At 62.1% G+C, this 26,810-nt stretch overlaps 1 protein-coding gene across 11 annotated transcripts in view; it reads right to left on the minus strand.

Moving 5' to 3' along the window:
• MROH2A (maestro heat like repeat family member 2A) overlaps positions 1 to 26,810 on the minus strand; it is a 51,376-nt gene that overhangs the window by 15,251 nt on the left and 9,315 nt on the right. For 6 of the 11 annotated variants that reach the window (XR_011387048.1, XR_007914774.2, XM_070070014.1 and 3 more), the window contains 31 exons: positions 25,565 to 25,696; positions 25,258 to 25,420; positions 24,690 to 24,788; positions 23,901 to 24,052; positions 23,307 to 23,462; positions 20,975 to 21,067; positions 20,757 to 20,835; positions 20,542 to 20,655; positions 20,241 to 20,317; positions 18,985 to 19,104; positions 18,683 to 18,793; positions 17,005 to 17,152; positions 16,063 to 16,103; positions 15,674 to 15,815; positions 15,495 to 15,547; positions 14,850 to 14,957; positions 14,157 to 14,276; positions 12,934 to 13,081; positions 11,380 to 11,576; positions 10,838 to 10,960; positions 9,722 to 9,801; positions 8,518 to 8,626; positions 7,315 to 7,410; positions 4,452 to 4,556; positions 3,468 to 3,591; positions 3,026 to 3,144; positions 2,707 to 2,859; positions 2,086 to 2,240; positions 933 to 1,092; positions 657 to 850; positions 237 to 374 (listed from right to left, as the gene is read on the minus strand). Coding sequence is in view for 9 of the 11 variants with exons in the window: in XM_070070014.1 (XP_069926115.1) it covers positions 237 to 374; positions 657 to 850; positions 933 to 1,092; positions 2,086 to 2,240; positions 2,707 to 2,859; positions 3,026 to 3,144; positions 3,468 to 3,591; positions 4,452 to 4,556; positions 7,315 to 7,410; positions 8,518 to 8,626; positions 9,722 to 9,801; positions 10,838 to 10,960; positions 11,380 to 11,576; positions 12,934 to 13,081; positions 14,157 to 14,276; positions 14,850 to 14,957; positions 15,495 to 15,547; positions 15,674 to 15,815; positions 16,063 to 16,103; positions 17,005 to 17,152; positions 18,683 to 18,793; positions 18,985 to 19,104; positions 20,241 to 20,317; positions 20,542 to 20,655; positions 20,757 to 20,835; positions 20,975 to 21,067; positions 23,307 to 23,462; positions 23,901 to 24,052; positions 24,690 to 24,788; positions 25,258 to 25,420; positions 25,565 to 25,696 (3,809 nt within the window). In the remaining 2 variants the exon portion in view is untranslated. The remainder of the gene's footprint in view (positions 1 to 236; positions 375 to 656; positions 851 to 932; positions 1,093 to 2,085; positions 2,241 to 2,706; positions 2,860 to 3,025; positions 3,145 to 3,467; positions 3,592 to 4,451; positions 4,557 to 7,314; positions 7,411 to 8,517; positions 8,627 to 9,721; positions 9,802 to 10,837; positions 10,961 to 11,379; positions 11,577 to 12,933; positions 13,082 to 14,156; positions 14,277 to 14,849; positions 14,958 to 15,494; positions 15,548 to 15,673; positions 15,816 to 16,062; positions 16,104 to 17,004; positions 17,153 to 18,682; positions 18,794 to 18,984; positions 19,105 to 20,240; positions 20,318 to 20,541; positions 20,656 to 20,756; positions 20,836 to 20,974; positions 21,068 to 23,306; positions 23,463 to 23,900; positions 24,053 to 24,689; positions 24,789 to 25,257; positions 25,421 to 25,564; positions 25,697 to 26,810) is intronic. The other 5 variants (XM_070070007.1, XM_070070006.1, XM_070070010.1 and 2 more) reach the window with 5 other exon arrangements.

Here is a 26,810-nt window from a genome sequence, read left to right on the forward strand (position 1 = left end):
GCAAGCAACTGCCCATCCTGGCCCTGGTGGCCTTGGGCAAGCCCCTCCCCTCCAGGACCTCAGGGCACCTGCGATGAAGGGTTCCCGATGTCCTGCACGCTGCTGTCACTCCAGCCCGGGCCCGGGTCAGTGGGTCAGCGTGGCGGGTCAGCCCCCGGGGAACGAGGCACTCAGCCACGGCTGGAGGGTGCGCTTCCCGGGGGAGCCTCTCCCACCCGGGAGAGCGCGGGCCGTACCTGGCCAGGAGGCTCACTCCCTGCAGGAAGGTCCCGCTGCTCTCCAGCAGGGTCCACACCGACTGCTCCTCCAGGGCCCGCAGCAGGCGCTCGCTGTGCAGCCTCCGGAACAAGAGCTGCATGGACTTCACGGCGACCCTGGAAGGAGGCGGGGGCGTGGGCTGTGGCTGCCGCTCCATGAGGTCGGGGTCCCGGGGGGCTGAGGGTGTGGTCACAGGAGAGAACGGGGCTGCCAGTTCTGAAGCCCCCACATGCTGGATGCACAGGAAGGAGTAAGACCAGCTTCCAGAAACTGCTCCTCCCCACCGGGAGAGGACATTTGGGCCCCTGTGGGACAGCACAAGGCCAGTCCTACCCAGGCTACAGCCTTGCACCCGTGCTGGCCTCCCCACTGCCCACCTGCCCGGCCGCCCCGAGCACCTTTGCAGGGTCAGCTCCTCGGGCAGGGGCCCCGGCTGGACCAGCCTCCAGGTCTTCAGGGCGGGCGAGGCAGCCTCGGGCTGGTAGCTGCAGCCGAGCTGCAGCAGGAGGGTGTAGATGAGGTCAGGGGCCAGGTCGGACAGCTCGTCGTCGTCGTCCACATTCTCAATGAGGAGGTGGGTGGTGCACAGCGTCTGCCGAGAGACCAGCCAGGGGTGTCGGGGGCGCCTCCTCCCCGAGACCCTGAGGAGCCCCGGCGCCCAGCCCAGCACTCACCATCAGGGGGTCCACCGCGGCCATGCGCCAAATGTCCGCCTTGGAGGTGGCGTTGACCCTCCGAGTGAACCGCGACTGCAGCCGGCCCATCAGGCCACGGAGCACGGTCCTTGCAAAGGGCGTGCTCTTGGCCACGGCCAGCCACACCTCCGTCAGGTGGCTGCCCAGACACGGGGCAAGCGTTATGGGATTCCTGCCACGGGGGGATCCCCTTGAACCCCCTCAGCAGCCCCCTGAGTAGGGGCTGAACCCCGAGGGCTGCCTCTCAGAGAGGCGGAGTGAGCTGGTGGAGCTGGTGGAGCTAGAACCCCGTTCTGGCTCCCTGCCTGGCCCCTTTCTCTGTTCAGGCTCACGGTGCCCCTAGGAAAGCCGTAATCCCCTCAGAACTCTGGCTGCCCTGCTGGGTGACCTCGGGGTCCCCAGCCGGCCCACTGTCTGAGGACCTTCCCGACATGTCCCCAAACCCCCAACCTGCGTCAGGCCAGCACAGGCAGCTTGCTGGTGTTGGATACCACCTAACCCTCCCAACGCATCTTTTGAAATTTGTATTTATGTATTTTATTCCTATGTGAGAGGCTCAGAGACGGAGAGGGGTCTTCTAGCTGCTGATTCACTCCCCAAATGCCTACAGCAGCCAGGACTGGGCCAGGCGAAAGCTAGGAACCAGGAACTCAAACCCGGTCTCCCACAGGCATGGCAGGGACCCAAGTGCTCCCATCCACCCCCAGGAGAGTTCTGGCTCCACCCAAATAATGCTCCCCACATGTGGAGAGACCCTGTCCACACATGGGAACTTGGCACAGCTGGCAGAGATTAAGCCACGAAAGGAGGGGCTGCCACGTGTCACTCGGGGCTGGAGGGCGGGCCGGGTTATCCCCGGGGACTCGGACAAGCCACACGCTTTCAGAGCACGGGGCCTGCGGCATCTCAGAAGGCTTGCTCGGATCCTAGGCCCACCCACCTGCCACAGGCACCGGGCTCCGCAGGTGCTGGCCCAGAGGAGCCACAGGAGCCAGACCCCAGCGCCACGGGAGGGAGCTGTAGGAGGCTGGGCTGGTGCCGAGGTGCCCCACGGGGGGTGCACCAGAGGCGGCCCCTCCCACAGGGATCTGGAGGATTTAGAGGGTTCAGGCCCCGCCCCCGGGGGACCCACCTCTCCATGGGCAGGGGCCGCCTGAGCAGCGCCGTGAGGACGGTGTCCTGGTGGTAATGCGCCAGGAGGAGGATGCCTTCGATGAGGAGGCGCCGCACGTCCGGGTCTTCCGCCACGGGCAGGTGGACCAGGATGGCGCCCAGGATCTCGGCCACCTGCGGAGGGGCGGGGCATCACCACGGGCACCCCGTCTCTGAGGGACCCCCAGCACACACCCCGCCCCCCCGCCTAGAGCGCATTTCCTTGGGTTTCCGGCACTGAGGGAGAGGAAGCCGCACAGGCCGGGTCTCCCGTCCACACGCTGACCGGGACACCTTCCGTGTGCTCTCTGTCCACATCTCTCCTTCTCCCCTTGGGCAGCCAGGGGCTTGGTGGAGCCTTGTGAGGTCCCCCAGTCTGGGTGCAGCCAACAGCCCCAGGCGCCTCGCCCCGCCCCGCCCAGCCCAGCCCCAGGCGCCCCTCCCCGCCCCAGGCAACCCGCCCTGCCCTAGGGGCCCTGCCCTGCCCTAGGGGCCCCGCCCTGCCCGGCCCCACCCCGCCCCCGCAAAGCCCCGCCCTGCCCAGGCGCCCCGCCCCCTGCCCAGCTCCGCCCCGCCCAGCCCCAGGCGCCGGGCCCTGCACCTCGTCCTCCAGCTCCCAGGCCCGCGTCTGCAGGAACGTGCTGATCCAGGTGACCGAGGCCTTGTCGTGCTGCGGGCCCAAGGCCCCGATGTTCTCGCAGAGCTTCTGGACCAGGGAGACCAGCTCGCCGCCGCTGAACTCCACGCAGACTGCCTGGGAGCAGAGCGGCTGCCGCTGCGGTCCCCTGCTCCAGGGAGCCCGCTCGGGCCCGAGGCCACGGGCAGCAGCCACCTCCAGGGGGAATGTGGGGGAGCAGCCAGCCAGGGAAGGCCCAGCACCTGTGGGAGGGCCGGGTGCCCCTAGGCCAGCCCCCTGTCACCTTGGCGATTCGGGCGGTCGCGCCGAGAATCGAGTCGGCATCCGCGCCCCACAGGTCCTTCTCACACCTCTCCAGCTCCTTCTCCTTGGAAGCGCCCCACAGGGAGCAGGTCTGGCTCGCTGCGTGGGGGGAGGGGGACACAGGGCCTGGCCCAGGCACGCCACAGAGCCTCCTGCCCCGCCCCCAGCCCCAGGAGCCTCTGCTCCCACTGTCGCTGGTGAACGGCCTGCAGTGCCTTTTGGCTCAGCTCCGGCCAGCTCTGCCACGCCCTTGGTGTCTGCAAGCTCATCCCTGCACGGGCCCTGGCTGACCCACCCGAGCGCAGGAGCCTCGGCTTCCAGCAGCTCTCCCTACTCTGCTCCCTCTCCTGGACACCCAGTCTGTCTCCAGGCCTGTCCAGCCAGAGGCCACGCCCCCTCCTCATGTCCCGCCCACCGCGTACCGTGGAGGTCCAGCAGGCAGGACAGGACTCTGGCTGAGGCCACGCGGGTTCTCAGGTGGGTGTCACAGGTGCAGGGGGCGACGAGTCCCACCAACGTGCCAAACTGCCCCAGCTTCAGGGGGATCTGAGGGACCCGACCGCCCGGTGCTCACACGCTCCGCCCTCTCACGCACAGCGTGCAGGGTGACCGAAAAGGGCCGCCCCACTCTGAAAACATCAGGGCCCCACCGCCGGCCTCCCCACCCCACGGCTGGGCGCCTGGAGGCCGATCTGCCAGGACAGTGTCTGCTCAAGACGGTGCCAGGCCCCTGCCTGGCTCCTGGAACTCAGCCCTGGGTTCTGATCCGGTTTCCCCGCCCACTCACTAAGGGCCCTGGGTCTCCCAGTCCCTCCTGCATCCCATCTGTAACGTGGCCTCCTCTTCCAGGAAGGGAGAGAGGACGGGGTGGGGGGAGAAGTAGAGAATTCCTTAGCACCAACCTCGGCCCAGGTGCGCCCTGCCTTCCTCCCCACCTCCACTCACCATCCCAGGGTCCCACCGGCCCCAGCACCAAGGCCAAGCCCCACACTGGAGCCCTGGGACCCCGCCGTCCTCCTGGCACAGCTACTGCCCAGGACAGACAAAGGGGGAGGAGCCAACAAGTGTAGGATAAGGGTCTCACGCATACACACAGGACTCTGTAGCCACCGACTTTCTCCTGCTAAGAAAGCAGTTTACTTTCCCAACCAGCATGGCGCCCGGGATTGTGTTCCCTCTTCCCAAAGAGGGCCCTCACCACTGCCTCAGACCCCACAAAACCCAGAACCAAGCCCAGCCAGCCCGCCCTCTCCTCCCCATCCAGCCGCGGGGCCTTGGGGCCAGCTCCTGGCGGCCTCTTCCCAGGGGACACGTGTGGGGCCGACTCGGGCTCCCAGCGTGTCGTGCTCCCCTGGAGGGAGACAGGAACTCCCCGGGGGATGTCACAGAGGCGGGCGTGGACTCACGCAGACGCCGATGCTCTGCGTGTAGATCTGGACGAGGTGCAGGTGCAGGTTCATGGCCTTCTCCCGCTCCCACTCTTTCTCCGACAGGATCCACTTCTCCAAGAGCTACAAGGGCACAGAGCACAGGGGTGGCCATGAAGATCCGGGGCCTTGCCCTGGCTGGCCAGCCCTGGCCCTCCGCAGCCTTTGCCCTCCGTGGCTTCTGTGTGGTCCTCAACACCTCTGGTTTTCTCCCTGAGCCCTGGCACGGAGGGAGATGAGGCTGCAGGACAGGAGAGTGGTGCCAGCAGCCTCCAGGGGTGGTGCTTGGCGGTGGCATCCGGCCTGGCTTCAGATGTCTGCCTGCAATAAAGGGCACAGCCCCCCGCCCCGCCCCCCACCCCCACCCCCATGGCCCTGGGGCTGCTCTGATGTCAGGGTTCATTTCAGGGGGCCGGCATCATGGCACAGCGGTTTGGGCTGCATCCTGCAGTGCCCACTTCCCTGTGAGCGCCAGTTCAACTCCCAGCTGCTCTGCTTCTAATCCAGCTTCCTGCCATACGCCGGGGAAGGCAGCAGAAGATGGCGCCTACACCCATGTGGGAGACCTGGATGGAGTTCCAAGCTCCTGGCTTTGACCTGGCTCAGCCCTGGCTGTTATGGGTCTCTCTCTATACATAATAAATAAATAAATCTTTTTAAAAGATGGAATATCAAAAGGTTGATTTCAGAGCAAGGGATGTGACTGGACAGAGGGTTCATCTTGATGATCAGGGTGGGTTTGTCAAGACGACGCAAGAGCCCTGAGAGCCTGTGGCCCTGTGTCACGGTCACAGCACACGGGCGGCAGAGACTGACGGAGCAGAGGGGACATAGGGAAGTCCACAGGCACAGAGCAAGACTGCAGGGCCGCTTTATTTATTTGAAGGCAGAGTTGAGAGAGAGAGAGAGAGAGAGAGAGAGAGCGTGGGTGCACACTTTCATCCACTGGTGGACCCCCCAAGTGGCTACAACAGCCAGGGCTGTGTCACGCCCACACCAGGAGCCAGGAGCTTCTTCCAGGTATCCCATGTGGGTGCAGGGGCCCAAGCCCTCAGGCTATCATCTGCTGCTTTTCCCAGGTGTGTTAGCCGGGAGCAGCCGGGACTCGAACCAGCACCCACGTGGGCTGCTGGCATTGCAAGCAGAGGCTTAACAGGCTGCGCCACAATGCCAGCCTCGGCTGCTACATATTCTTGCTATGTAAAGACAATATAGGTTGGACATCCCTAATCTAAAAATGTGAAACCCAGCATGCTCCGGAATTTAGAACTTTTTGAACTCCAGGTGGGAAACTGTCCCAAGAGGGAGGTTGTACACCATGAAATTTTGTTTCCTGCACAATTTCTTTGAAAGCATCACCTTTAGGCCGCAAGTGTAAGTTGTGCATGAAACATAAACGGATTTCCTGTCTAGACTTGGGTCCCATTCCCAATATATCACACTGCATTTAGGCAAACATTCCAAAAGGCAGAAGAGAAATCAGAAACATTTCTGGTCCCAAGCATTTTGGATAAGGGATCTTAACAGGTGATAAGAAAGCAAACAACCCGCTTTAAAAACGAACAAAAAACTATCTCACCTCTTCCAAAAACGCTGAAGATATGAAAGACAGATAGAAATTGTTTGTGACTAAAGAGGAATAAAGAGACAGAGTAATTGAATGCAGTGCATATCTGAATTAGATCCTGAACCAGGGAGAACATATCCATTAGGAACTCTTTTAGGGCAGCTGATAAAGTGAAATTTGAATCTGGACCAAGATGTTTAGCATTGTGTGAATATTAAGTTTCCTGACTGAGCAATGGTACCATTGTCATAAGAAAATGTTCTTGTTCTTGATGTCTGAAACTAATTTTCTTTTTTTCAAAATGTGTATTTTTATCTACTTGAAAGGCAGATAGAGAGAGAATTTTTCCATCACTCCCCAGATGACTGCAATGGCCAGGCTGGGGCAGGGAGCCAGAGCTCCGCCCATCTCCCACATGGATGCCAGAGAGCCAAGCACTTGGACCATCACCTGCTGCCTCCCGGGATACGTTAGTAGGAGGCCTGATTGGAAGTAGAGCAGCTGGGACTCAAATGGACACTCCGACATGGAGTGTGGGCATCCCAAGGGGTGGCTTAACCCGCTGTGTGCAATGCCCACCCTTGCAACTAATTTTCTGTGATTCAAGATGTGTGTGTGTGTGTGTGTGTGTGTGTGTGTCTGAGAGAGAGAGAGAGAGAGAGAGAGAGAGAGAGAGAGAGAGAGAGAGAAGACAGAAAGAAAGAGGAAGACAGAGAGGGAAAATGTGCAAACTGTTACAAACAGTCACTCTGGATGAAGAGGGTCTCTGTCTGTTCTTAGAGCTTTTGAGCAAATGTGGAATGTTATCACAGGGGCTGGGACTGTGGTTTAGCAGGCAAAGCTGCCTGCAGTGCCGGCATCCTGTATGGGCTCCAGTTTGAGTCCCGGCTGCTCCTCTTCCAGTCCAGCTCTCTGCTATGGCCTGGGAAAGCAGTAGAAGATGACCCAAGTCCCTGGGCCCCTGCACCCTGTGGGAGACCCAGAAGAAGCTCCTGGCTCCTGGCTTTGGATTGGCCCAGCTCTGGCCGATGTGGCCATTTGAGGAATGAACTAGATGATGGAGGATCTCTCTCTCTCTCTCTCTCTCTCTCTCTCTTACTCTTCCCTTCTCTGTAACTCTGCCTTTCAAATAGATAAATCTTTTTTTTAACTTATCACAATAAAATGACTGCAACCATTGCAGCTGCCTGCACCTGTTCCCCCTGGACCTGACCCTGGGCCACTGGCTGGGAGGGGCAGCCCCTGCTAGCTCCTGCCCCCCGCGGGGCGACTCACCTGCACCATCTCCTGCAGCCCCCTGGGGTCCAGGTGCCTCTGCAGGAGGCTCTCCATCAGCTGCTCCAGGGCACTCAGGGCGTTCCCATACAGGGCCTGTGCCGGGACAGAGAGCTGGGCAGCAGTGGGGGCAGCACACAGCCCCTCCCAGGGGACATCCATGCCAGGGCTCAGAGCTGGGGCTGCTCTGTGCCGGGACAGAGAGCTGGGCAGCAGTGGGGGCCACACACAGCCCCTCCCAGGGGACATCCATTCCAGCGCTGAGAGCTGGGGCTGCTCTGTGCCGGGACAGAGAGCTGGGCAGCAGTGGGGGCCACACACAGCCCCTCCCAGGGGACATCCATGCCAGGGCTCAGAGCTGGGGCTGCTCTGTGCCAGGAGAGCTGGGCAGCAGTGGGGGCAGCACACAGCCCCTCCCAGGGGACATCCATGCCAGGGCTCAGAGCTGGGGCTGCTCTGTGCCGGGACAGAGAGCTGGGCAGCAGTGGGGGCCACACACAGCCCCCTCCCAGGGGACATCCACGCCAGGGCTGAGAGCTGGGGCTGCTCTGTGCCCATCCGTCACCCTCTGCTATCCGTCAGCTTCTGCCCAGGCCGAGCCCCTTACGTCCTGTTCTGCCTCTTGCGTGGAGTACAACACGGCCTTTGAAGAGAGATCCCTGTCCCAAAACTCCCAGAGCCCACTTCTCCTGACCTGTGGTTTGGGGCCAGGCCCTTAAGGCAGAGGTGGCCATGAAAGATTTGCCCTCCTCTTCTCAGTGTCACTGGGAAACAGCTAGGGACTACATTTCCCAGTAGCCCCTGCTTCTAGGTAGAGCCATGTGGTGCATTCTGGCCAATGGGAGGAAGGCGAAGTGACTGCTAACTCCCTGTGCCGCCTCTTCCCCCAGGTCCTGGCTGGATGTCCCAGGGCCCTGTGGTGTGGATGATGGCGGGGCCTCTGTCAGCCTGGGTTCTTGAACAACTGCATGAAGCGACCCCACACCCACTCCCACTGACAACTGGACTTTACTCGGGTGAGGAATACACAGGGCTGGGGGGTGTGCCCGTCACAGCGGCTGGCGTTACCCGACCCTGACCAACAGGCACAACGCTGCCTCTGGGCACTCGCGGCGGGGCAGGAAGCTGGGCCCATGGCGCTGCCTGTGTCTGCATGGACTTCCAGCCCCTGCCCTGGCCGACGCGGTGCCCAGGGGCGCCTACCTTCATGGACTCGTTGTCCCCTCCCGGGGGCTGCAGAGAAATCACCGAGTGGATGCTGATGTCCATCAGCTCGCTGCTCTCCTCTAGGGAGTAGAAAGGCTTCAGCTTGCTGGGGAAAGAAGCGGTGGCAAAGGCAGGCGTCACCAGGAAGTTGGGGCCCCGCTGCCCAGTCTGGACGTGGACTGCACATCGGAGTTCAGACAGGTGTCCCTCCCCCGGGACCCTGGCTCGGCCCAGCCGCCAGCATCCAGAGGTCAAGGCCCCCTTTCCTGTTGTTGCCGGCTCTAAACCTGTGACTGTCCCACCAGAAACACCTGCTGTTCACTGCTGGCCATGGAACCTGCCCTGGCAGGCTGGTCCTAGCCCAGGGCTCTCCAAGGTGTGAGAGACTCGGACCCGCAGCAGCATCGCATCCACGGCCCCGCTCCAGACCTACTCAGTCAGAAGCCCTAGGGCCGGCTCTGAGCGCCGTGTCTTCACGAGCCCTACCGAGGTGTAGCCGGCCACCTGGGGCGCACTACCTCCTCCTCTCCGTCACCTTCACCTGTAGCCCGCAAGCCTGCTTCGTAACAGGATCTCAGGGCTCCTTGCAGCCCCAGGGATCCATCCTTATGGACTGGGGTGGGGCCGAGATACCAGCATTGTGCAAAGCCCCCGCCACTGGCTCCAGGCAGCCCCCAGAGTTGAGAGCCACCATCCTACATCAACGTGGGACCCCTGCCCCTAAGGGGGTCTTGTGCTTCACCCTCTTGTCAAATCTGCCCATTCCGTGTGAGGCCGCCCCTGCAAGTGTCCTAACCGTGACCAACGGGAGCGCGGGTACTCATCCCACAGACTCAGGGCTCCTTTCCAACCCACTCGTGGGTCGGCAGCTCCAGGAAAGCAAACTCTGGGGTTTTGAATCACCTGTGTTACCCCCATCAACAAACAGCACTCCACTTGTGGCCTGAGCCCAAGCCCAGTGTCCTCGCGAGATTCCCGGCTCGGAACGGTCCATGCGTGATCGGCTGGGGACCGGTCACCTCCTGCCGTTCGGCCCCAGCATGAGGAGAGCCGCCCAGCTGGATGTCATGCCGAGAACTCCGGACAGGAGCCGGCTGGAGCAGACCCTGCGCCCTGCTACCGAGGCAGGCTGTGTGTGTGTGTCCTGGGGGATAGAAGGGTGCCGACCCCTGCAGGAGCACCAAGGCGGGAGCCCGCTCACCTCAGGTGGGCCAGCGCCTCCATCGCCATGGTCCGCACAGGGGAAGCCAGCTGGTCGGGCGGCTCGGCCTTGATGATCGCCTGTCCAGCGTAAGCAGGGAGGGCAGTGAACCCTCGCTGCCCAGGGGTCCCGGGAGGTCTCGGACAGTGACAGCGAGGGCAACGGTGCCCCTGCCCCTGCCCCCAGGTTAGTGCACAGAAGACCCGGCCCCGCACACAGTGTTCCGGCTCCCCAAGCCTCTTTTTTTCTTCCTAGGTTCTCTGGTATCTCAGGGCAGCCAGGCCCTCAGCGGGCCTGGGCTCCTCGCTCCAGGCTGCCACTGTCACCCGCCTGGGCCCCCAGCCCCTTCTCTAGAAAACAAGACTTGGCAGCCTGTTTGCCAGGGCTGGGCCACGCTGGCATGAGGCGCCAGGTGCATAGCTCCCGGTACGTAGCGGGAAGCAGGTGAGTGCTCACCACCTCCCCTCCCCCTCCTTGCCTCCACCCTCCAGGCCCTGGCAGGGGTGCGAGGATGGGGCGGCCTGGGGATGGAGCACGCTGGCTGCCCCACAAGGCCCGTCAGCCCTGGCGCAGGTGACATTTTCTACGTCTACCAATGCCACCCCAGGTCCTGCACCGGGTGAACCTTTTATCCCCACCAAGAGGAGTATTTGTCACCTCACACCGTCATCGCCTGGACCCCGATCCTGCCTGTACCTGCGCTGCCTTGGCAGGAGCAGATATGCTGACCGAGGCCCATTCTCCCCCACCCCGGTTAGGACGTCACTGTCCCCTAAGTGTCTCCCATGGAGGGACGTCGTGGCTACAGCTGGCCTGACCCACGGTGCCCCTGCCCACCGGCCCCTGAACCAGCCACTTCTGAGCACCCTGGGTCCCCGCACAGCCAGCCTTCCACCCTGGTTTTCCAATGGATTCCTGGCTCTGAAAACCTTTATCAGCCCAACCCTGGTTCTCAGAGCCCCCCCCCCCCCACAGTGAGGTCTAGCAAAACGGGGCTGAGTCCCCTTGTCCCGCAGGTGCCCCCCAGGACCTCTCAAACACTCTGACGAGGGGGAAGCCGGGCAGCCCAGGGTCCTGCCCGAGCCACCCGGGACAGAGGAGCCCGGCCCCACTCACCACAATAGTGCTGGTGAGGGTCACCTTGTGGGCAAACTGGAAGTCCTCCAGACTCTGGACGCCTCTGATGGCGCTGGTGACCTGTGCAACACTCTTCATGAAGGCCATTTTGAGGCTGATGTCCTGTGCGGGGGAGGGGTGGGAAGGAGAGCCCGCTTGCCCCAAGGTGCTCTGGCCGCTGCCTCTATGTGTTCTCCTCCTTGCCATTCCAAGAAAGTAGCTAGTGCCTTTGTGTCTTCCTATTTCCTGTCTGTTACGAATACGCCTGGGCCCGCGCAGAGGGAGTGAGAGGCTGGGGAGGGTCGGGGCTCATCCCGTGGCTCCTGGGGTGTCATGGTGGCTCCTGGGGTGTCATGCTGGCTCCTGGGGTGTCATGGTGGCTCCTGGGGTGTCATGCTGGCCCACTCAGCACCACCTGCTCCCCTGCACGACCCTCAGGTGCAGAGAACAGCATAGCTCTGGGCACCCGTCTCCGCAGGTGCTGGGGTCACCTCGGTGGGGAGGAGGAGGTGCAGACGGGGACAGAGGGTGGCTCCACCCACCTGGCTGGAGGAGCACCCCTCGCTCGGGTGCCAGGTGTGGGTACCTGGCAGCTGCTGGAGTAGTGGTGAATGATTTTGGCGGTGATGAGGTTGTCCACGAGGGTGAGGAGCAGCTGGGGGTGGCAGTAGGAGGCCACACGGCTGTACATCACCATGAAGGCGCTCTTCACGGTCTCTCGCCCCCAGGGGTGGTCCTTCTGCAGGGACAATGAGAAAAGGGAGGAGCCACTGAGCTGGAGGGGGTGGGCAGGGGCTGCTCAACTTGACCTTCTGGGACGAGTCTGTGGCCACACGACCAGAGGAGCCATTGCGTCGGCTAAAGGTGCTGCAACTGACGGCTCGCTGGGTGCCCGAGAGGCGCATTCAATTGTTCATGCCCTCATTCATTCATTCCCCTGTATCAGGCACCTCCTACACACCAGGCACCGGGAACAGGACAGACCACCCTGGAGGACTTCAGGCGAGTGCAGGTGCCAGGAGCTGTGCGTGGGAGATCGCGTGGAGAGCTCTGAACAGCGGCTGTGCAAGCTCCTTCATGCCGTGGAGCTACCCCAGGCCCTCCCCTCCTGGTACCCACGCCCTCTGAACAATCTCAGAGCCGGAGGAGGCGTTGGAGGCCGCCAAACCCACAGTGGGAGGGAGCAAGGTGTCCACGCCCCACTCGGATATGAGATCCAGGTCTCGGGTCCTGCTATGAGCAGAAGCCCAGACGCTCTCTGGAACGCCCTTGATGCTTCCCACACAAACAAGCAGTCCCTGGGGCAAGGGTTCAAGTCCAAGGGCAAAGCCTACAGTGCCAAAGGCTCCGGGGATTCTCCTAGGGGCTCAGCCAGCCTGTGGACCATCCCCTGGGGCAGGGAGGCACAGATGATGGGGCCCTGGGATGCCTGGATCCGAATCCTGGCTTCCCCTCGGCACCAGCCTTTGGAGGAGCTGCAGGTTCTTCCCTGCGCTGCTGTGGGATTAGAGGGCCACCCCCGCCATGTCAGCTGTGTCAGCTCCTGGAGGGAGAGCTGCTAACAGAGGAGCACCCCCTGAGCACCCCCAAGAACCCCCAAGCACCCCCCAAGCACCCCCAAGCACCCCCGAGCACCCCCGAGCACCCCCTGAGCACCCCCAAGCACCCCCCGAGCACCCCCCGAGCACCCCCTGAGCACCCCCAAGCACCCCCGAGCACCCCCCGAGCACCCCCCGAGCATCCCCGAGCACCCCCTGAGCACCCCCGAGCACCCCCGAGCACCCCCGAGCACCCCCTGAGCACCCCCGAGCACCCCCCGAGCACCCCCGAGCACCCCCTGAGCACCCCCGAGCACCCCCTGAGCACCCCCAAGCACCCCCGAGCACCCCCTGAGCACCCCCGAGCACCCCCCGAGCACCCCCTGAGCACCCCCGAGCACCCCCGAGCAGGGCTGCAGCTTCCGTGGGACCGGGTGGGGCCCAGGGCTGGGCATTCCCAGCCAGCACCCAGTGAGCCCTGGCTGCTGCCTGGGGAGCAAACCACGAGTAGCCTGGGGCTGGGCTCCTCGGCAGGGCCGCGTCCCGGAGGCGCCTGACCTGCGCTCTGCGGCTGAGACCATACCCGCCAAGCCCCGATCTGCCAGGACCGCTCCGACTCCTGGATCCGCTCCTCGAAGTCTTGGAGCACATTCAGCACCGTCTTCACCTGGCCACGGGCACACAGGCCAAAGCACACACTCACACCCTGCAGGGAGACCCCGCAGCCAGGGTGAGGGCAGGGCAGGGCAGGGGCCCACACCAGCGAGCAGCACACACACACACACACACACACACAGAGACACACACACATGTGGTAACATGCACACATGGGCACACAGGCCAAAGCACACACTCACACCCTGCAGGGAGACCCCGCAGCCAGGGTGAGGGCAGGGCAGGGCAGGGCAGGGCAGGGGCCCACACCAGCGAGCAGTGCACACACACACACACTGGCATACACATATGTACACACAGAGACACACACACATGTGGTACACATGCACACATGGGCACACAGGCCAAGGCACACACTCACACCCTGCAGGGAGACCCCGCAGCCAGGGTGAGGGCAGGGCAGGGCGGGGGCCCACACCAGTGAGCAACACACACACACACACACTGGCATACACATATGTACACACAGAGAGACACACACATGTGGTACACATGACACATACACATATGCATAAGACACAGTGCATGCATACACATACCCACAGTACATACATGTGGATATGCACACACGTGGCGCACATGCACACATATGTGCATGGCACACACATGTGTATGCATGCATATGCACATATGCATACACACATTACATACATGCACCAGGCATACACACAAGCACACAGAGGCACATACACATGTACACACATACACATACAGACATGTGTTTGAGGCACACATTCATATACATGTTGCATACATGCACACACATGTGCATATAGGTGCACACATGTATACACATGCACACGTGGGCATACACGTATATGCATAAGACACACATGTGTGTGCATGCATCTACACACATAAACACATTACACACGTGCACGCAGGCATACACAGAGGCACATGCACATGTGTACACAGACATACACACATGCACAAGACATGTTCACAGGCACACATTCATACACACATTGCATGCACACAAGGCACCCACACGTACACATACAACTACACATGTATACACATGCAGACCGGGATCACTCAGGTGCACACACGTGCACAAGGAGGCGTGCACACGTGTACAGACACACTCAGGTGCGTGCCCTCACCTCCCGGTCGAAGCCGTTGCCGTAGTCTGTCTTGTACAGCAGCTCCAGGAGCAGCACCTCCACCTTGTCGGCCTCCGGGGTCATGGCCAAGGTGAAGCCCAGGGCCTGGTACAGAAAGCCCTGCACAGCACCAGGGAGCAGCAGCTCAGGCCTCAGCAGCCCGTCCCCAGGAAGGTCGGCTAAGGACTGGTAGGACGATGTAACATGACGTGTGCTCCTTATCAAAGGCATGGCTTGCAACCGTTTCTCCCACCCTGTGGGCTGTCTTTCGCGTTACTTATTTGAAAGGCAGAGTGACACAGAGAGAGTTCTTCCATCTGTTGGGGTTCACTCCCCAAATGGCCACAGCAGCCTGTGCCGGGCCAGGCTGAAGCCAGCAGCCTCATCGGGGTATCCCACATGGGTGGCATGGGAGCAAGTACTCGGGGCGGGGCATCTTCTGCTGTTTTCCCAGGTGTATCAGCAGGAAGCAGGATGAGAAGTGGAGCAGGCAGGACTTGAACTTGTGCCCATATGGGATGCCGGTGTTGTAGGCAGCGGCGTTACCCACTGCGCCACAGCAGCAGCCCCCGCGGTGTTGTATTTAGGAAGACTTTGCCCAACCCAAGACCACTCCACAGCCCAGTCGGCCTCACACACACAGCACAACCCTCCCCCCGCCTCCCGGAAGTGCTCCGGCCCCGCAGGCAGAACCTTCTCCACGGAGGGGCTGTCAAAGTTCTCCATCTGGTTGTTGAGCTCTCTGCTCAGGCGCAGGATCCAGGTGGACCCCCGGGTCTTCTTGAGAGAGTGCTTCAGAAACTAGGGAGGCAGAGGGTGTGGGCGGGAGGGGGCCAGGGGAACTGGCTGTTTCCCTGAGCAGTGGGTCCTCCTGCCTGGAGCCCCTTCCCCCCAGCCTCAGCCCCTCCATAGCTCCATAGCTCCTCTTCCGTGGCTCTGGTGGCTGGTGAGAAAGGGGCCACCCCCAGCTGCCTCCCCAGGCAGGTGGTTCCCTGGGGGCAGGCTCACTCCCTCCCCAGGCAGGTGGCTCCCTGGGGGCAGGCTCACTCCCTCCCCTGGCAGGTGGCTCCCCAGAGAGCAGGCTCACTCCCTCCCCTGGCAGGTGGCTCCTGGGGGCAGGCTCACTCCCTCCCCTGGCAGGTGGCTCCCCAGAGAGCAGGCTCACTCCCTCCCCTGGCAGGTGGCTCCTGGGGGCAGGCTCACTCCCTCCCCTGGCAGGTGGCTCCCTGGGGGCAGGCTCACTCCCTCCCCTGGCAGGTGGCTCCCCGGGGGGTGGGGGGCAGGCTCACTCTCAGGGGCTCCTCCACTCCCCCCTCCCCGCCCCGGGTCACCTTGTACCTGAAAGAGTTTGTCCTCCCAGGCCTTCTGGTTCCAGGTAAACTCCGTGTGTTCTGCAGAAGCACACACACGGGGTCACCCTCTAGGTCAGCTCCTTAGCCATGCACTGGGCACTCACGGCATTTCCCTCCCTCCCGCGTGGAGCCTTGTCACGTGACCAGTCCCCAGCAGGCGCTCACCTTCCAGGTACCGCACCAGCAGCGGGATTTCCGTCTCCCAGACGTCTGCCATGAAGGGCACGATGCTCTGGCTCAGCGTCCGCAGGAGGTTGAGCATGGCGACCCCGCGGCCCTCCCCCTTGTAGGGTGACGACATCAGCACCTGCAGGGCGCCGGCGGCCGTGGAGCAGGAGTGGGGCTAGTGGGCTTCCAGGGGCTAGCGTACCCCGGCCGGGTCTCAGCCATCACAGCAAGCTGCCCACGCCACATCTACCCAGGAGGATGGCCCTGCGCTTGGTGCACCCTGTCCTGCCCGGTGTCCAGCTCCCTCACTGCACCCTGGATCCCGCCTCCTTCCAGGGCCCTATGAATGAGCTCAAGGCAGAGGCACGCAGGGCATGGCCACTCACCAGCAGACGGGCCAGCAGCTTCTGAGGGGTGGGTAGGTCCACTGAGGAAGAAAGAGACACAACGCTTACTGGGGCTGCCAGGCCCACATCCAGTTCCCCACCCTGCATGGGCGGCTGCACCCAGCACCATCCCTTTGCACCCCCAGAATGGAGAATGGATCGCCCAGGGGTTTTTTCCTTCTCCTTGGCTCATTCTGGGAAGAGGGGAGGGCTGGGCTCTAGCTGGGGCGATTTCTGGCCGTGCCCGTGGGCACCATGACTGGGTCTTACTTCTCCTGTGAACCTGGGCCTCTGCTGAGCCACAGTGACCAGACGGCCCCCTCCCCACCCCTGTCTGCAGCTCTGGGAGTGGAAACACTGTGCTGAGCCCTTGCAGGGTCTGGGTGGGAGGGGCGTGCGGGAGACCCCAGCTCCCCTCACCCAGGCTTCCAAGACCAGCTCAGGGCATGGGCTCTGACCTTTGCCATCCCAGGTCCTAGAGTCTCCCTGCATGCCCCGATTCCTGGCCCCACCCGTCCCCCTGGAAGCCAGAGTTGGGAGGGAGGCAGGGGGACATGGGTGGTGGTGGTGGGTGGGCACAGCGGCGAGCCGAGCGCCTGGTGTTAATGGTGCCCACTGCAGGTGGACCATGGGGTGGGGATGGGTGGGAAGGCTGTGGCGCCCCTGGCTGGCTCAGAGATGCGGGACAGAGCAGAGGACCAAGGAGTCCACATGGGGAGAGAGGCCAGGCCAAGAGCTGCCTGGGGTGGGGTGTGGCCAGGGGTGTAGCTACCCCTTGGCAGGCTACAGGATTCCCACACCTCCTCGGATAGCTCAAGGGCAGGCTCTGCATGGTTCCTGGAGAAGGGGAAATTGGGGGACGCACAGATGGAGTGGGGTCGGGGGGTGACGAGGAGCCGGCTGCGGCCGCCTGCTCCCACCAGCTGGCTCGGGGCTGCCCACCGAGCTTGTTCTTGCTGGCCACGCCGGCCTCCACATCCTGGCCGTGCAGCTGGCGCTCCGCCAGGTTGGTGAGGCTGATGCAGATGGGCGTCAGGGCCTCCGTGTAGTTTGTCTCCATGATGTAGCACAGGAGCCTCACCCAGAACTCCTGTGAGCAGGGGCCTAAGGTCAGCTGGTGGGATCCCACGGCCACCCGGGGAGGCTGGGCTGGCCCCTGCCCCGCTTCTCCAGAGCTGTGCCCTGACCCTGTTGCAGCCCTGAACTGGCTGTGCGCCCACCCCGGTCTTTGTCGGGGTGCCCAAGTGGTGCCCCGCTGGTACGCTGTCATCCAGTCCCAACCCCACACCCACCACAGCCTCGCGCCCTGAGCCCCTCTCCGATCCCAAATCCTGTAGAAGAGGTGCACGCCGGGCAGATGAGCCGGCAGGGCCAGCTGGTCGTGGTGGCCGGAGTTATGGGTTCGATTACACAGTCATGCAGTTGGGCACTAGGTGTTGCCGGGAAGGAGCTGTGCAGCTGTGACAAACGCCCACGCCCCACATGGGGGGTCATCCTGTGAGCAGACACTGGGGCTGCCACGAAGGCAGAGGAAGAAGAAGGTATTCCGCTGGCCTGCAGCAGCAGCCCCTGCCTCGGTGTCCAGCCCGCCCCACACGCTTCAGACAAGTGCAGGAGCCAGCGCCTTCACTAACCCTGACTTTCATTACTTCTGCTGGCCCCGCTTCTCCAGAGAAGCTGGACCCACACAGAGTGTTGGGGCTGCATCTCTACGCCTCTCCTTGGCTGACCATTCGACACCCCAGCTAACTGTGACCCCTCTTGGGTGAGACCCTGCGCTACCAACTACCAGGTGCAGCGGCTGGAGTCGTGTTCCCCACCAAGACTGAAACCTCCGGGCTCCTGGGCTCCCCGGGGAAGCAGCCCTGGGAACAGGAAAGGGCGTTTTATCCTGGCTGTGTTGCTTAGCAGCTGTGAGGCCTTGAGGAAAGTAATGGGTGCCTCGGAGCTGCAGTTTCTTCATCTACAGAATCAGGTGTCACAAAATCAAGGAAGTGAAGGAACCCACCTGGTGAGTTCACTGACAAAGCTGCGTGAGACTGCACCTGTGCGGCACCTGCTATGGCAGGGTCTCCATGCACTGTGCTGTTATTATTCTCAATGATTCTGATTATTATCAATATTTCTGCCATTCAGTGGTCAGGGAGCACCCACCACTGGACAGGGAGCAGCCAGGCTCTGGCCTCACTTAGTGGACATTCTGTTCATGAAGTTTTCATGATAAATTTTTTCTGTCTTACTGCTATCTCACATTTATTGCACTTAAATATGACCATTTTTTTCCTCCTGTAGCCTATGAACTCCTTAGGATCATCCTGGGACGTCCTAGTCTGTGCCCTTGATTGTGAAAAAAAAAAAATAATCACTTCTTTACACACACACACACACACACACATACACACAGCCTTTGTGACCTGAAGGGGTTTTGAGGCAACAGACGCAGTTCAGGCATTTAGACCTACTGTGTGCCAGGCCCGCCCTAGCCTGCACAGGGGAGACAGAGATGAAGATCAAAAGGATGAGCACGCAGCAAGGGGATGTGCAAGACCCCCCCCCCCCCCGCCCTGGGACCCTCAGCAGTGGGCTGGAAGAAGTTCCCGGCACAGCGCAGCTCACTCACGTTGCTCATGCCACTGACAGAAGACGTGATGACCTTCACGGTGTCCATGGTCACTCTGTGCACCATCTTCTCCTCTAGGTCCCTGTGGCACAAGCTCTCCCGGCAATTTGTCTGAAGACAAAGTGAGGGGTCCCTTCCTGAGGGCTTAGCCTGTCGTGGTCTCAGGGGTGAAGTTCTTGATGTGGGGTTCCCAGGCTGCTCAGAGGTGCGTGTGTGTGTGTGTGTGTGTGTGTGTGGCGTCCTCAGGGCTTTGCAACCAGTTCGGATCCGGTGGCTGCCGGTGTGGCCCTGGGGCCACTCACCAGTTTGTACGTGGATAAGGTCAGCTGCACCGACACGTACTTCAGTCCCCAGCCTTTGATCCTGTCCTGGTAGCCGGACAGAGCCAGCTGGCTGATGATCCGCAGAATGGCCATCCGCACCTGGCGGGGGGACAGGGGTTGGGGTGGGTTCAGGGACAGGGGCTCGGCACCTCACGTCCTGTCCTGCAACAGGAGACAGCCAGGAGTCTGGGGACTAGAAGGAGCCTCCTGCCCACTCTGTCCCCACCCCTGCCTCACAGGATGCCCCTGTGCACACGCGCACGTGGGAGTCTCATCAGAGCCCACCCATCCCCTTCTTTTCTTTTCTTTTTTTGACAGGCAGAGTTAGACAGTGAGAGAGAGAGAGACAGAGAGAAAGGTCTTCCTTTGCCGTTGGTTCACCCCCAAATGGCTGCTACAGTCGGCACGCAGCACCAATCCAAAGCCAGGAGCCAGGTACTTATCCTGGTCTCCCATGGGATGCAGGGCCCAAGCACTTGGGCCATCCTCCACTGCCCTCCTGGGCCACAGCAGAGAGCTGGACTGGAAGAGGAGCAACTGGGACAGAATCTGGCGCCCTGACTGGGATTAGAACCTGGGGTGCCGGCGCCGCAGGTGGAGGATTAGCCTAGTGAGCTGCAGCGCCAGCCCACCCATCCCCTTCTAACACTGGCTGCTCCCCCCCCCCCCCCCACCGCAGCCCTCATGCAGGTGGGGGGAACTTCTCTCACTGGGAACCCTGGGGCCCACCACAAGGGGGAGACAAAACGCCAGACCCAGCCTCTTCCGTGCCTTGGACAGCCCCAGATGCAGCCTATGACCCTGCCATTCTCTCCCCTAAGATCAGCTCTCTCTAGCCCGGGCCTACCCCTCCAGCCAGCAGCCAGAGCCAGGGCCACCTTCCTTTCCACACCCCGCCCCAGGCTGGCCACTGCTGGGACTGGGGTTTTCAGCCTTTGTGGGGTTGGGTGGGGGGAGGGTTGGAGGTCATATCCCTTAGTTTCTGTCCATCCACGTGCGATAAGGACCTCAAATAGCCAAAACCACCGAGCAGCCCAGCTGCTCCCCCGTCCCAAGGGTGCCTGGGAGGCCACACTCGGAGACTCCAGGTTCCTGGCGAGGATGAAGGTCCGGGCCAGAGTGGGACACCAGCATCTTATGGGTCTCGCTCTCCCACCGCCCTGCTCAGGACCAGGCAGGGAGCCAGGGTCTCATCACAGGCCCCTGGGCGCCTACACCCGCCAGGGCCTTGGTACCTTGGAGCGGGTGTCGGACAGCGTGTTCTTGACCACACGGATGGCCAGGCAGACGGTCCTGATGTTCATTCTGGGCTCTGGAAAAGGGGAGTGGGGCCTGGAGGGCCGCAGCTTCAAGCGACGTCGTGGGGCTCGTCCCGTCCTGTCTGGTTCTTTCTTCCGCTGACATCACACAAGCTCAGGGCACTTTCAGGCCCGGCTCCCCCTCTCCTGTCCACGGCACCGCCCCCGGAGGGCCCCACACTCCCCTAAGGGCCTGTCAGCGCCCGCAGCAGCCCACCCAGCAGAGGCGAATGCTCACTGTTGGCGCTGACCACAGCCCTAATCAGGGTCAGGGTGCCCACGCGCACGGCCTCCTGGCTTATCTCCATCTGGCTGAAGAAGAACCGCATCAGCTCCTTGGGGTAGGAGTGCGCTGTAGGAGGAAGGACCCTCTGTCAGGGCCCAGGCGCTGGGAGCCCGCCCGGGGAGGCCGCCCCACCGGGCAGTCCCAGGAGCGCCCCCGCAGAGCCTCACCCAGGGCTATGAAGCAGTGCACAATCTCCACCAGGTTCTGGCTGCTGAACTGGTGCTGGGCCGGGGCCTTGGTGCACACCTGGGGAGGGGCGTGCAGGCAGCATGGCTGCCTGGGCACCACAGCTCCCCCGGCCAGCAGCAGGCACCGAGAGAACCAGGCCCTGGCCCCTCCCAAAGCCTAGCCCCTGCTGATCCCACCCTGAGCTCGCCAGCCTCACCTGCACGTGAAGTTCTGTGAAGAGGGGGTGCAGCTGCATCTGGGGGATGGGGGTGCTGGTGGAGACGGACATCTCCAGGATCTGCCTCAGGACCTGCGATGGGTGGGCAGATGGAAGCAGGGTCAGACTCTGGACTAAGGGTGGCTTTTCTGGTCCTGCCCTAGACTTGCTGAGTCAGCGCTGCTTGTCCACCAGCCCCAGGTGATGCCCATGCCCAGATCTGCTGAGTCAGTGCTGCTTGTCCACCAGCCCCCGGTGGCTCCCAGCCCCCAGATCTGCTGAGTCAGCACTGCTTGTCCACCAGCCCCTGGTGATACCAATGCCCAGATCTGCTGAGTCAGCACTGCTTGTCCACCAGCCCCTGGTGATACCAATGCCCAGATCTGTTGAGTCAGCACTGCTTGTCCACCAGCCCCTGGTGATACCAATGCCCAGATCTGTTGAGTCAGCGCTGCTTGTCCACCAGCCCCAGGTGGCTCCCAGCCCCAGATCTGCTGAGTCAGCGCTGCTTGTCCACCAGCCCCCGGTGGCTCCCAGCCCCAGATCTGCTGAGTCAGCGCTGCTTGTCCCCCAGCCCCAGATCTGCTGAGTCAGCGCTGCTTGTCCCCCAGCCCCAGATCTGCTGAGTCAGCGCTGCTTGACCACCAGCCCCAGATCTGCTGAGTCAGCACTGCTTGTCCACCAGCCCCAGGTGGCTCCCATGCCCAGATCTGTTGAGTCAGCGCTGCTTGACCACCAGCCCCAGATCTGCTGAGTCAGCGCTGCTTGTCCACCAGCCCCAGGTGGCGCCCATGCCCAGATCTGCTGAGTCAGCACTGCTTGTCCACCAGCCCCTGGTGATACCAATGCCCAGATCTGCTGAGTCAGCACTGCTTGTCCACCAGCCCCAGGTGGCTCCCATGCCCAGATCTGCTGAGTCAGCACCACTGAGCCTGGCACTCAAGGCCTTTTCACATTTCTCTCCTACTTCCCTGGAGACGAATCCCACTCTTCAGCAGGAATGACAGGCAGGGGCAGGTGTTCGCCTTGTGGGTTAGGATGCCAGCGTCTCACATCAGAGGAACGGGCTCCATCCCTAGCCCCAGTTTCCCACTAACTGGGCCCTGGGAGGCATCAGGGATGGCTCCACCAGCGTGGGAGCCCTGGATTGAGCTCCCAGTCCGGGGTGCAGCCCCTACCCCCACCTCAAGCTGTTGTAGGCAGAGAGTGCACCAGCAGGTGGGAGCTGTCTCCCTGCCTCACAAATAAATTATATATATATATATATATAAAAGATTTATTTATTTGAGAGGTAGAGTTACAGACAGAGATAGGGAGAAACAGAGAGGTCTTCCATCTGCTGGTTCACTCCAAAAATGGCTGCAATGGCCGTAGCTGGGCCAATCTGAAGCCAGGAGCCGGGAGCTTCCTCTGGGTCTCCCACGTGGGTGCAGGGACCCAAGGACTTGGGCCATCTTCCACTGCTTTCCAAGGCCACAGCAGGGAGCTGGCTTGGAAGTGGAGCAGCTGAGACTTGAACCGACGCCCATATGGGAAGCCAGAGCCACAGGCAGTGGCTTTACCTGTTACGCCACAGCGCTGGCCTCACAAATAAATTATATTTTTATTAAAATAAAAAGGATGCACAGGTGGTCCTCTCAGTGTGCCACACCATTTCTGCTCCTTGCTTTTAGAGCTGAGACCCCCCCTTTGCACATCGCCACTGACAGCTGATCCCGTCAACCCAGGCCACGCCCCCACCGGGAACCCTCCCCAGCTCGGCCTCGGGTGTCCGCCCAGGACCTCGGAAGGCGACCTCATTTTGCAACAGGGTCTCTGCGTAGATCCGTAATCGGTTACGGAACTCGAGGCGCCATCCCGCTGGACTTTGGGCAGACGTTCAGTCTAGTGACTGGTGTCCTCGTAAGAGGCGAGGAGGACTCAGGGGGACAGCCCTGGGCGACAGGGGCAGCAGCGGGAGCACCTGTGGCCGGCACAAGCCAGCAGAGGCAGGGAAGGGGGCGTCCCCCAGGCTCCAGGGGGAGCATGGCCCTGGGGCACCTTGACTTTGGAGTTGTGAGGCTGAACGTCTGCTGTGGCAAGCCCCCGCCTGCGGTGGTCGTGGGTTGGAGCAGCCCCCACCCCCAGAGACTGACACAAAGGCCCTCCCCGCGACCCCCACAGCCTCTGCCATCCAGGACAGCAGCAACCCTGCACGTGCCAGGCCCCACGGCCCCCTCACAGGGCACAAGCATTGGGTCTGCTCACACAGCACTAAGACACCTGTGGGTGCAGGCGGCCCCCACCCCGGGACACTTGGGGACCCCAGGTTTCCGGAGCCCCTGGCCCGCACCTGTGTGATGAAGAGCGCCTCCAGGCTGCCCTGGTACTCGGCCAGCAGCAGGGGGATGTAGTCATAGACCTGCTCCCGCAGGTCATCATTGGGCAGAAGCAGGTTCAGCATGGGCTTCAGGGACTTGATGACCCCCAGCTTCACCTGCCACAGGAACTGGGGCCGTGGACTCGTCCCTGGGCTGCCCGGCAAGGCCAGGACCTCCGCCCCACGCGTGGAACCCAAGGCCGCATGACTAAAGGAACCTCACAAGCAGGGCCAGGCCGCCCCGGGCTCTGACTGGCGGTTCTGAGGCCCAGCCGGGAGCCAGGTGGCTCGGGCAGCTATCTGACCCCTCTGTGTCTCAGGGTCCTGGCCTCATCAGACGGGTGGTGCAGGAACCGCAGCTAGAGCCACAGATGCCTGGCGGGCAGCGCAGCGTGGAACAGGTGCCCCAAGAAGGACAGTGACCATATCCAACACGCCCGGGGGCCTGAAGCCGGGCCGCTCAGCTCCCGCAGGTCCTGGCTCCCTGGGAATCCGGGAAAGGCTGCACCCAGGGGTCCCTCAGCGCCTCCCGGCCTCTGTGGGCCCCCTGAGATGGGCCCGGCTCACCTCCGGGTTCTGGTGCCTCAGCCACACGGTCACAAAGTAGCGGTACATGGGGAACAGCTTCAGAGCGAACTGGTCCTCGGTCATCACGGGGTACACGCTGTCCTCCAGGTGCCGCAGGTAGAACTGCACCGTCTCGCAGAAGGTCTCCATGGCTGCCGGCGGCGGGGAGGGGCAGAGTGGGAGGCTTCTCTGGGAGAGGGCGCTCGTGCCCCCTCCCCAGAGCCAGCAGGTGGCCGGGCCCCTCCCTCTGCTCTTCCAGCCCCTGGCAGCTCCCTAATCTGCACTCTGCGAATCTAGGTGAGAGCTGAGCACACCCCTGTGTGCCGGGCCCTCCCCTTCAAGGACACGGGGTCAAGGGCACAGCCTGGAAACCCACTCTCTACCCACACTCTGGGGACTGCAGAGGGCACCCAGCACGTTTGGATCTTTTGCCTCACAAAACTCGAAGCCGGGTTTTCAGATCTCAACAGCATCAAAAAGGAAGACGTGTTCCTGGGTTCCCATCTCCCGTGGACGCCAACCCCCGCCTCTTGTCTCCTGAGAAGCTGAGCTACTGAGCAAGCTGCAGAGGGTCCCAGTGACGCCCCCTGCCCCCAGCCATGACCTGCTAAAAAGCACCCATGTCTCTGCCACTTGTCACCCAGAGGGCCAATCAGAGGCCACGCCAGATAGGAGACTGAGCAGATGAAAAGCACACCTCTCATCCGGCAACCCCTCCACCCGCTCCTTACTCCACTTCCTCCCACACCCTGATCAAGCCACACCTGCAGGCCCAAGAGGTTCACGCACCGTTACAGATCACCTGGCGCATCTTGGCTTCGTTGGCAAGCCTCAGCATTGTGAATATGGTGGCCAGGGTGATGCCCATGTACGGCATGAACTCGAACACTGTGGAGTGGGTGGGGGGTGAGAAGAGAGGTGCGAGAGAGGGCACCCCCACTGCCCACCATGTCCAGCCCCTGGCACTCCACAGTCACAGGGTGGGTGGGAGTCAGGCCAAGAAGGAGTGAGCTAGAGGTGGCCAAAGGGTAAAGGAAGACAAGGAGGGAGGAGAGGAGTGAGGCACAGAGGGAGAAGGAAGAAGGGGCCAATGAGAAGCTGAGGGGGGCGGGACCCAAGAGCTGCTGGGAGGTGGGGAGGGAAGCGGGAGGCAGAACCTCAGTGTGCCCCGCCCCCATGGACCCGCTTCTCACTCCTTTGTGCCCCCCACCCCCGTTCTTGCAAGAATGAAAAATGGGGAGGTGGCGGGTGGGAGAGAAGGCGAGAGACCAGCAGCAGGGGAGGAAAGAGCAATGCAAGGAGGGGCTGACACCCGGCGGCAGCCCTGGGCTGGCACGGGGGCCCTCGGCGTCCCTACCGTTGCCGTTGGCCAGCTTGGCCAAGGTGACGATGACGAACTCGTCGGTGAGGTGGAGGGGCTTGAGGTGGTGCTGCAGTTCGTACATGACCAGGCTGAAGTGGTTGCGGGACAGGGCCACCAGGGTGTCACTGGCCACTTCTGCATTCACATAGCCCTCCACCTGTCATGGACGGGACGGGGACCTGTGGCCAACGCTGCCCACCCCGCCCTCGCGGCTGCCTTGGGCTCGGCCTGCCTGTGCCCCGGCCACAGCTGCGCAAGGACCCTGGGCTTCCGAGGCCACCCAGCGCCAGGGCTCCGCTACCTCAGGGCTCTCCCTCATCTCGCGGGAGGCGATGGCCACCAGCCTCTGCACACACTGCTCCTCCAGCTCGCCCTGCTGCTGGATGATCTCCTGGAGGATGCTGTAGATGTTGACCTTGCGCTGGGGGGAGATCTGGAACACACGGGGGGCAGGGGGTGGGGCACGTCCGTGGCTGGAGCCATCCCACCCATCCCAGTGCCAGAGTCTGGCTGCTCCCTGTGGGCAGGGTCAGAAGCCAGGAGACAGGAGCTCCATCTTGAGTCTCCCACACAGACGGCAAGGGTCGAGTGCTTGAGCCATCACCTGCTGCCTCCCAGGGCACACATCGGCAGGAACCTGGATTGGAAACTAAACTTGAACCAGGCATTCCGACATGGGATGCAGGTGTCCCAGCTGGTGGCTTAACCTGTTGTGCCATAATACCTGCCCCACATTGGGTATCTTAAAAGCCCAAGAAGGGACCAATGCTGTGGCCCAGTAGGCTAAGCCTCCACCTGTGGCACCAGCAACCCATACGGGCACTGGTTCGTGTCCTGGCTGCTCCTCTCCCAATCCAGCTCCCTGCTAATAGCCTGGGAAAGCAGTGGAGGATGGCCCAAGTGCTTGGGCCCCTGCACCCATGTGGGAGACCTGGAAGAAGCTCCTGGCTCCTGGCTTCAGGTGGACTCAGCCCCAGCCGTTGTGTCCATCTGGGGAGTGAACCAGCAGATGGAAGATCTCTCTCTCTCTCTCTCTCTCTCTCTCTCTCTGTAACTATGACTCTCAAATGAATAAACGAATCTGAAAAAAATCAAACAAACCAACCAAAAAGATAGCCTTGTTCCACCCTTTGCCCTGGGGGCAGCATTTGATTCCAGGACACTTGCCTTGGATTCCCAATTCCTATGTGGGTTGCACTTAACTGCTAAAATGGCAGGGCTTAGGCTGGGATGGGACGGGTGGAGTGCCCGAGAGCAGGCCTGGAGAGCTGTGTTGGAGGACGACACCTGTTGAATCCAGTGTGACAAGCACTGCTAAGGGGCGAGGCTGCCCTCGTGATCAACCCTGCCTCGCAAGGCCCTCTGGGAAACGGCCGCTGCCTGGGGGCTTTGGGAGGGAAGAATTCACATGACGTGTTAGTCCGGTGGAGTCCAGTGCAGGGAGTCTTGGCCTTTGGTCTCCCAGTCTGGGGACGGCAAATGACAGACGTGTGTGAACCTGTGGTCAGAGATGCCTGGAAGCTCCTGGGCAGGAGGCAGCGAGGGCC

Source organism: Oryctolagus cuniculus, chromosome 3 (genome assembly GCF_964237555.1).
Source record: "Oryctolagus cuniculus chromosome 3, mOryCun1.1, whole genome shotgun sequence".
Classification (NCBI taxonomy): domain Eukaryota; kingdom Metazoa; phylum Chordata; class Mammalia; order Lagomorpha; family Leporidae; genus Oryctolagus; species Oryctolagus cuniculus.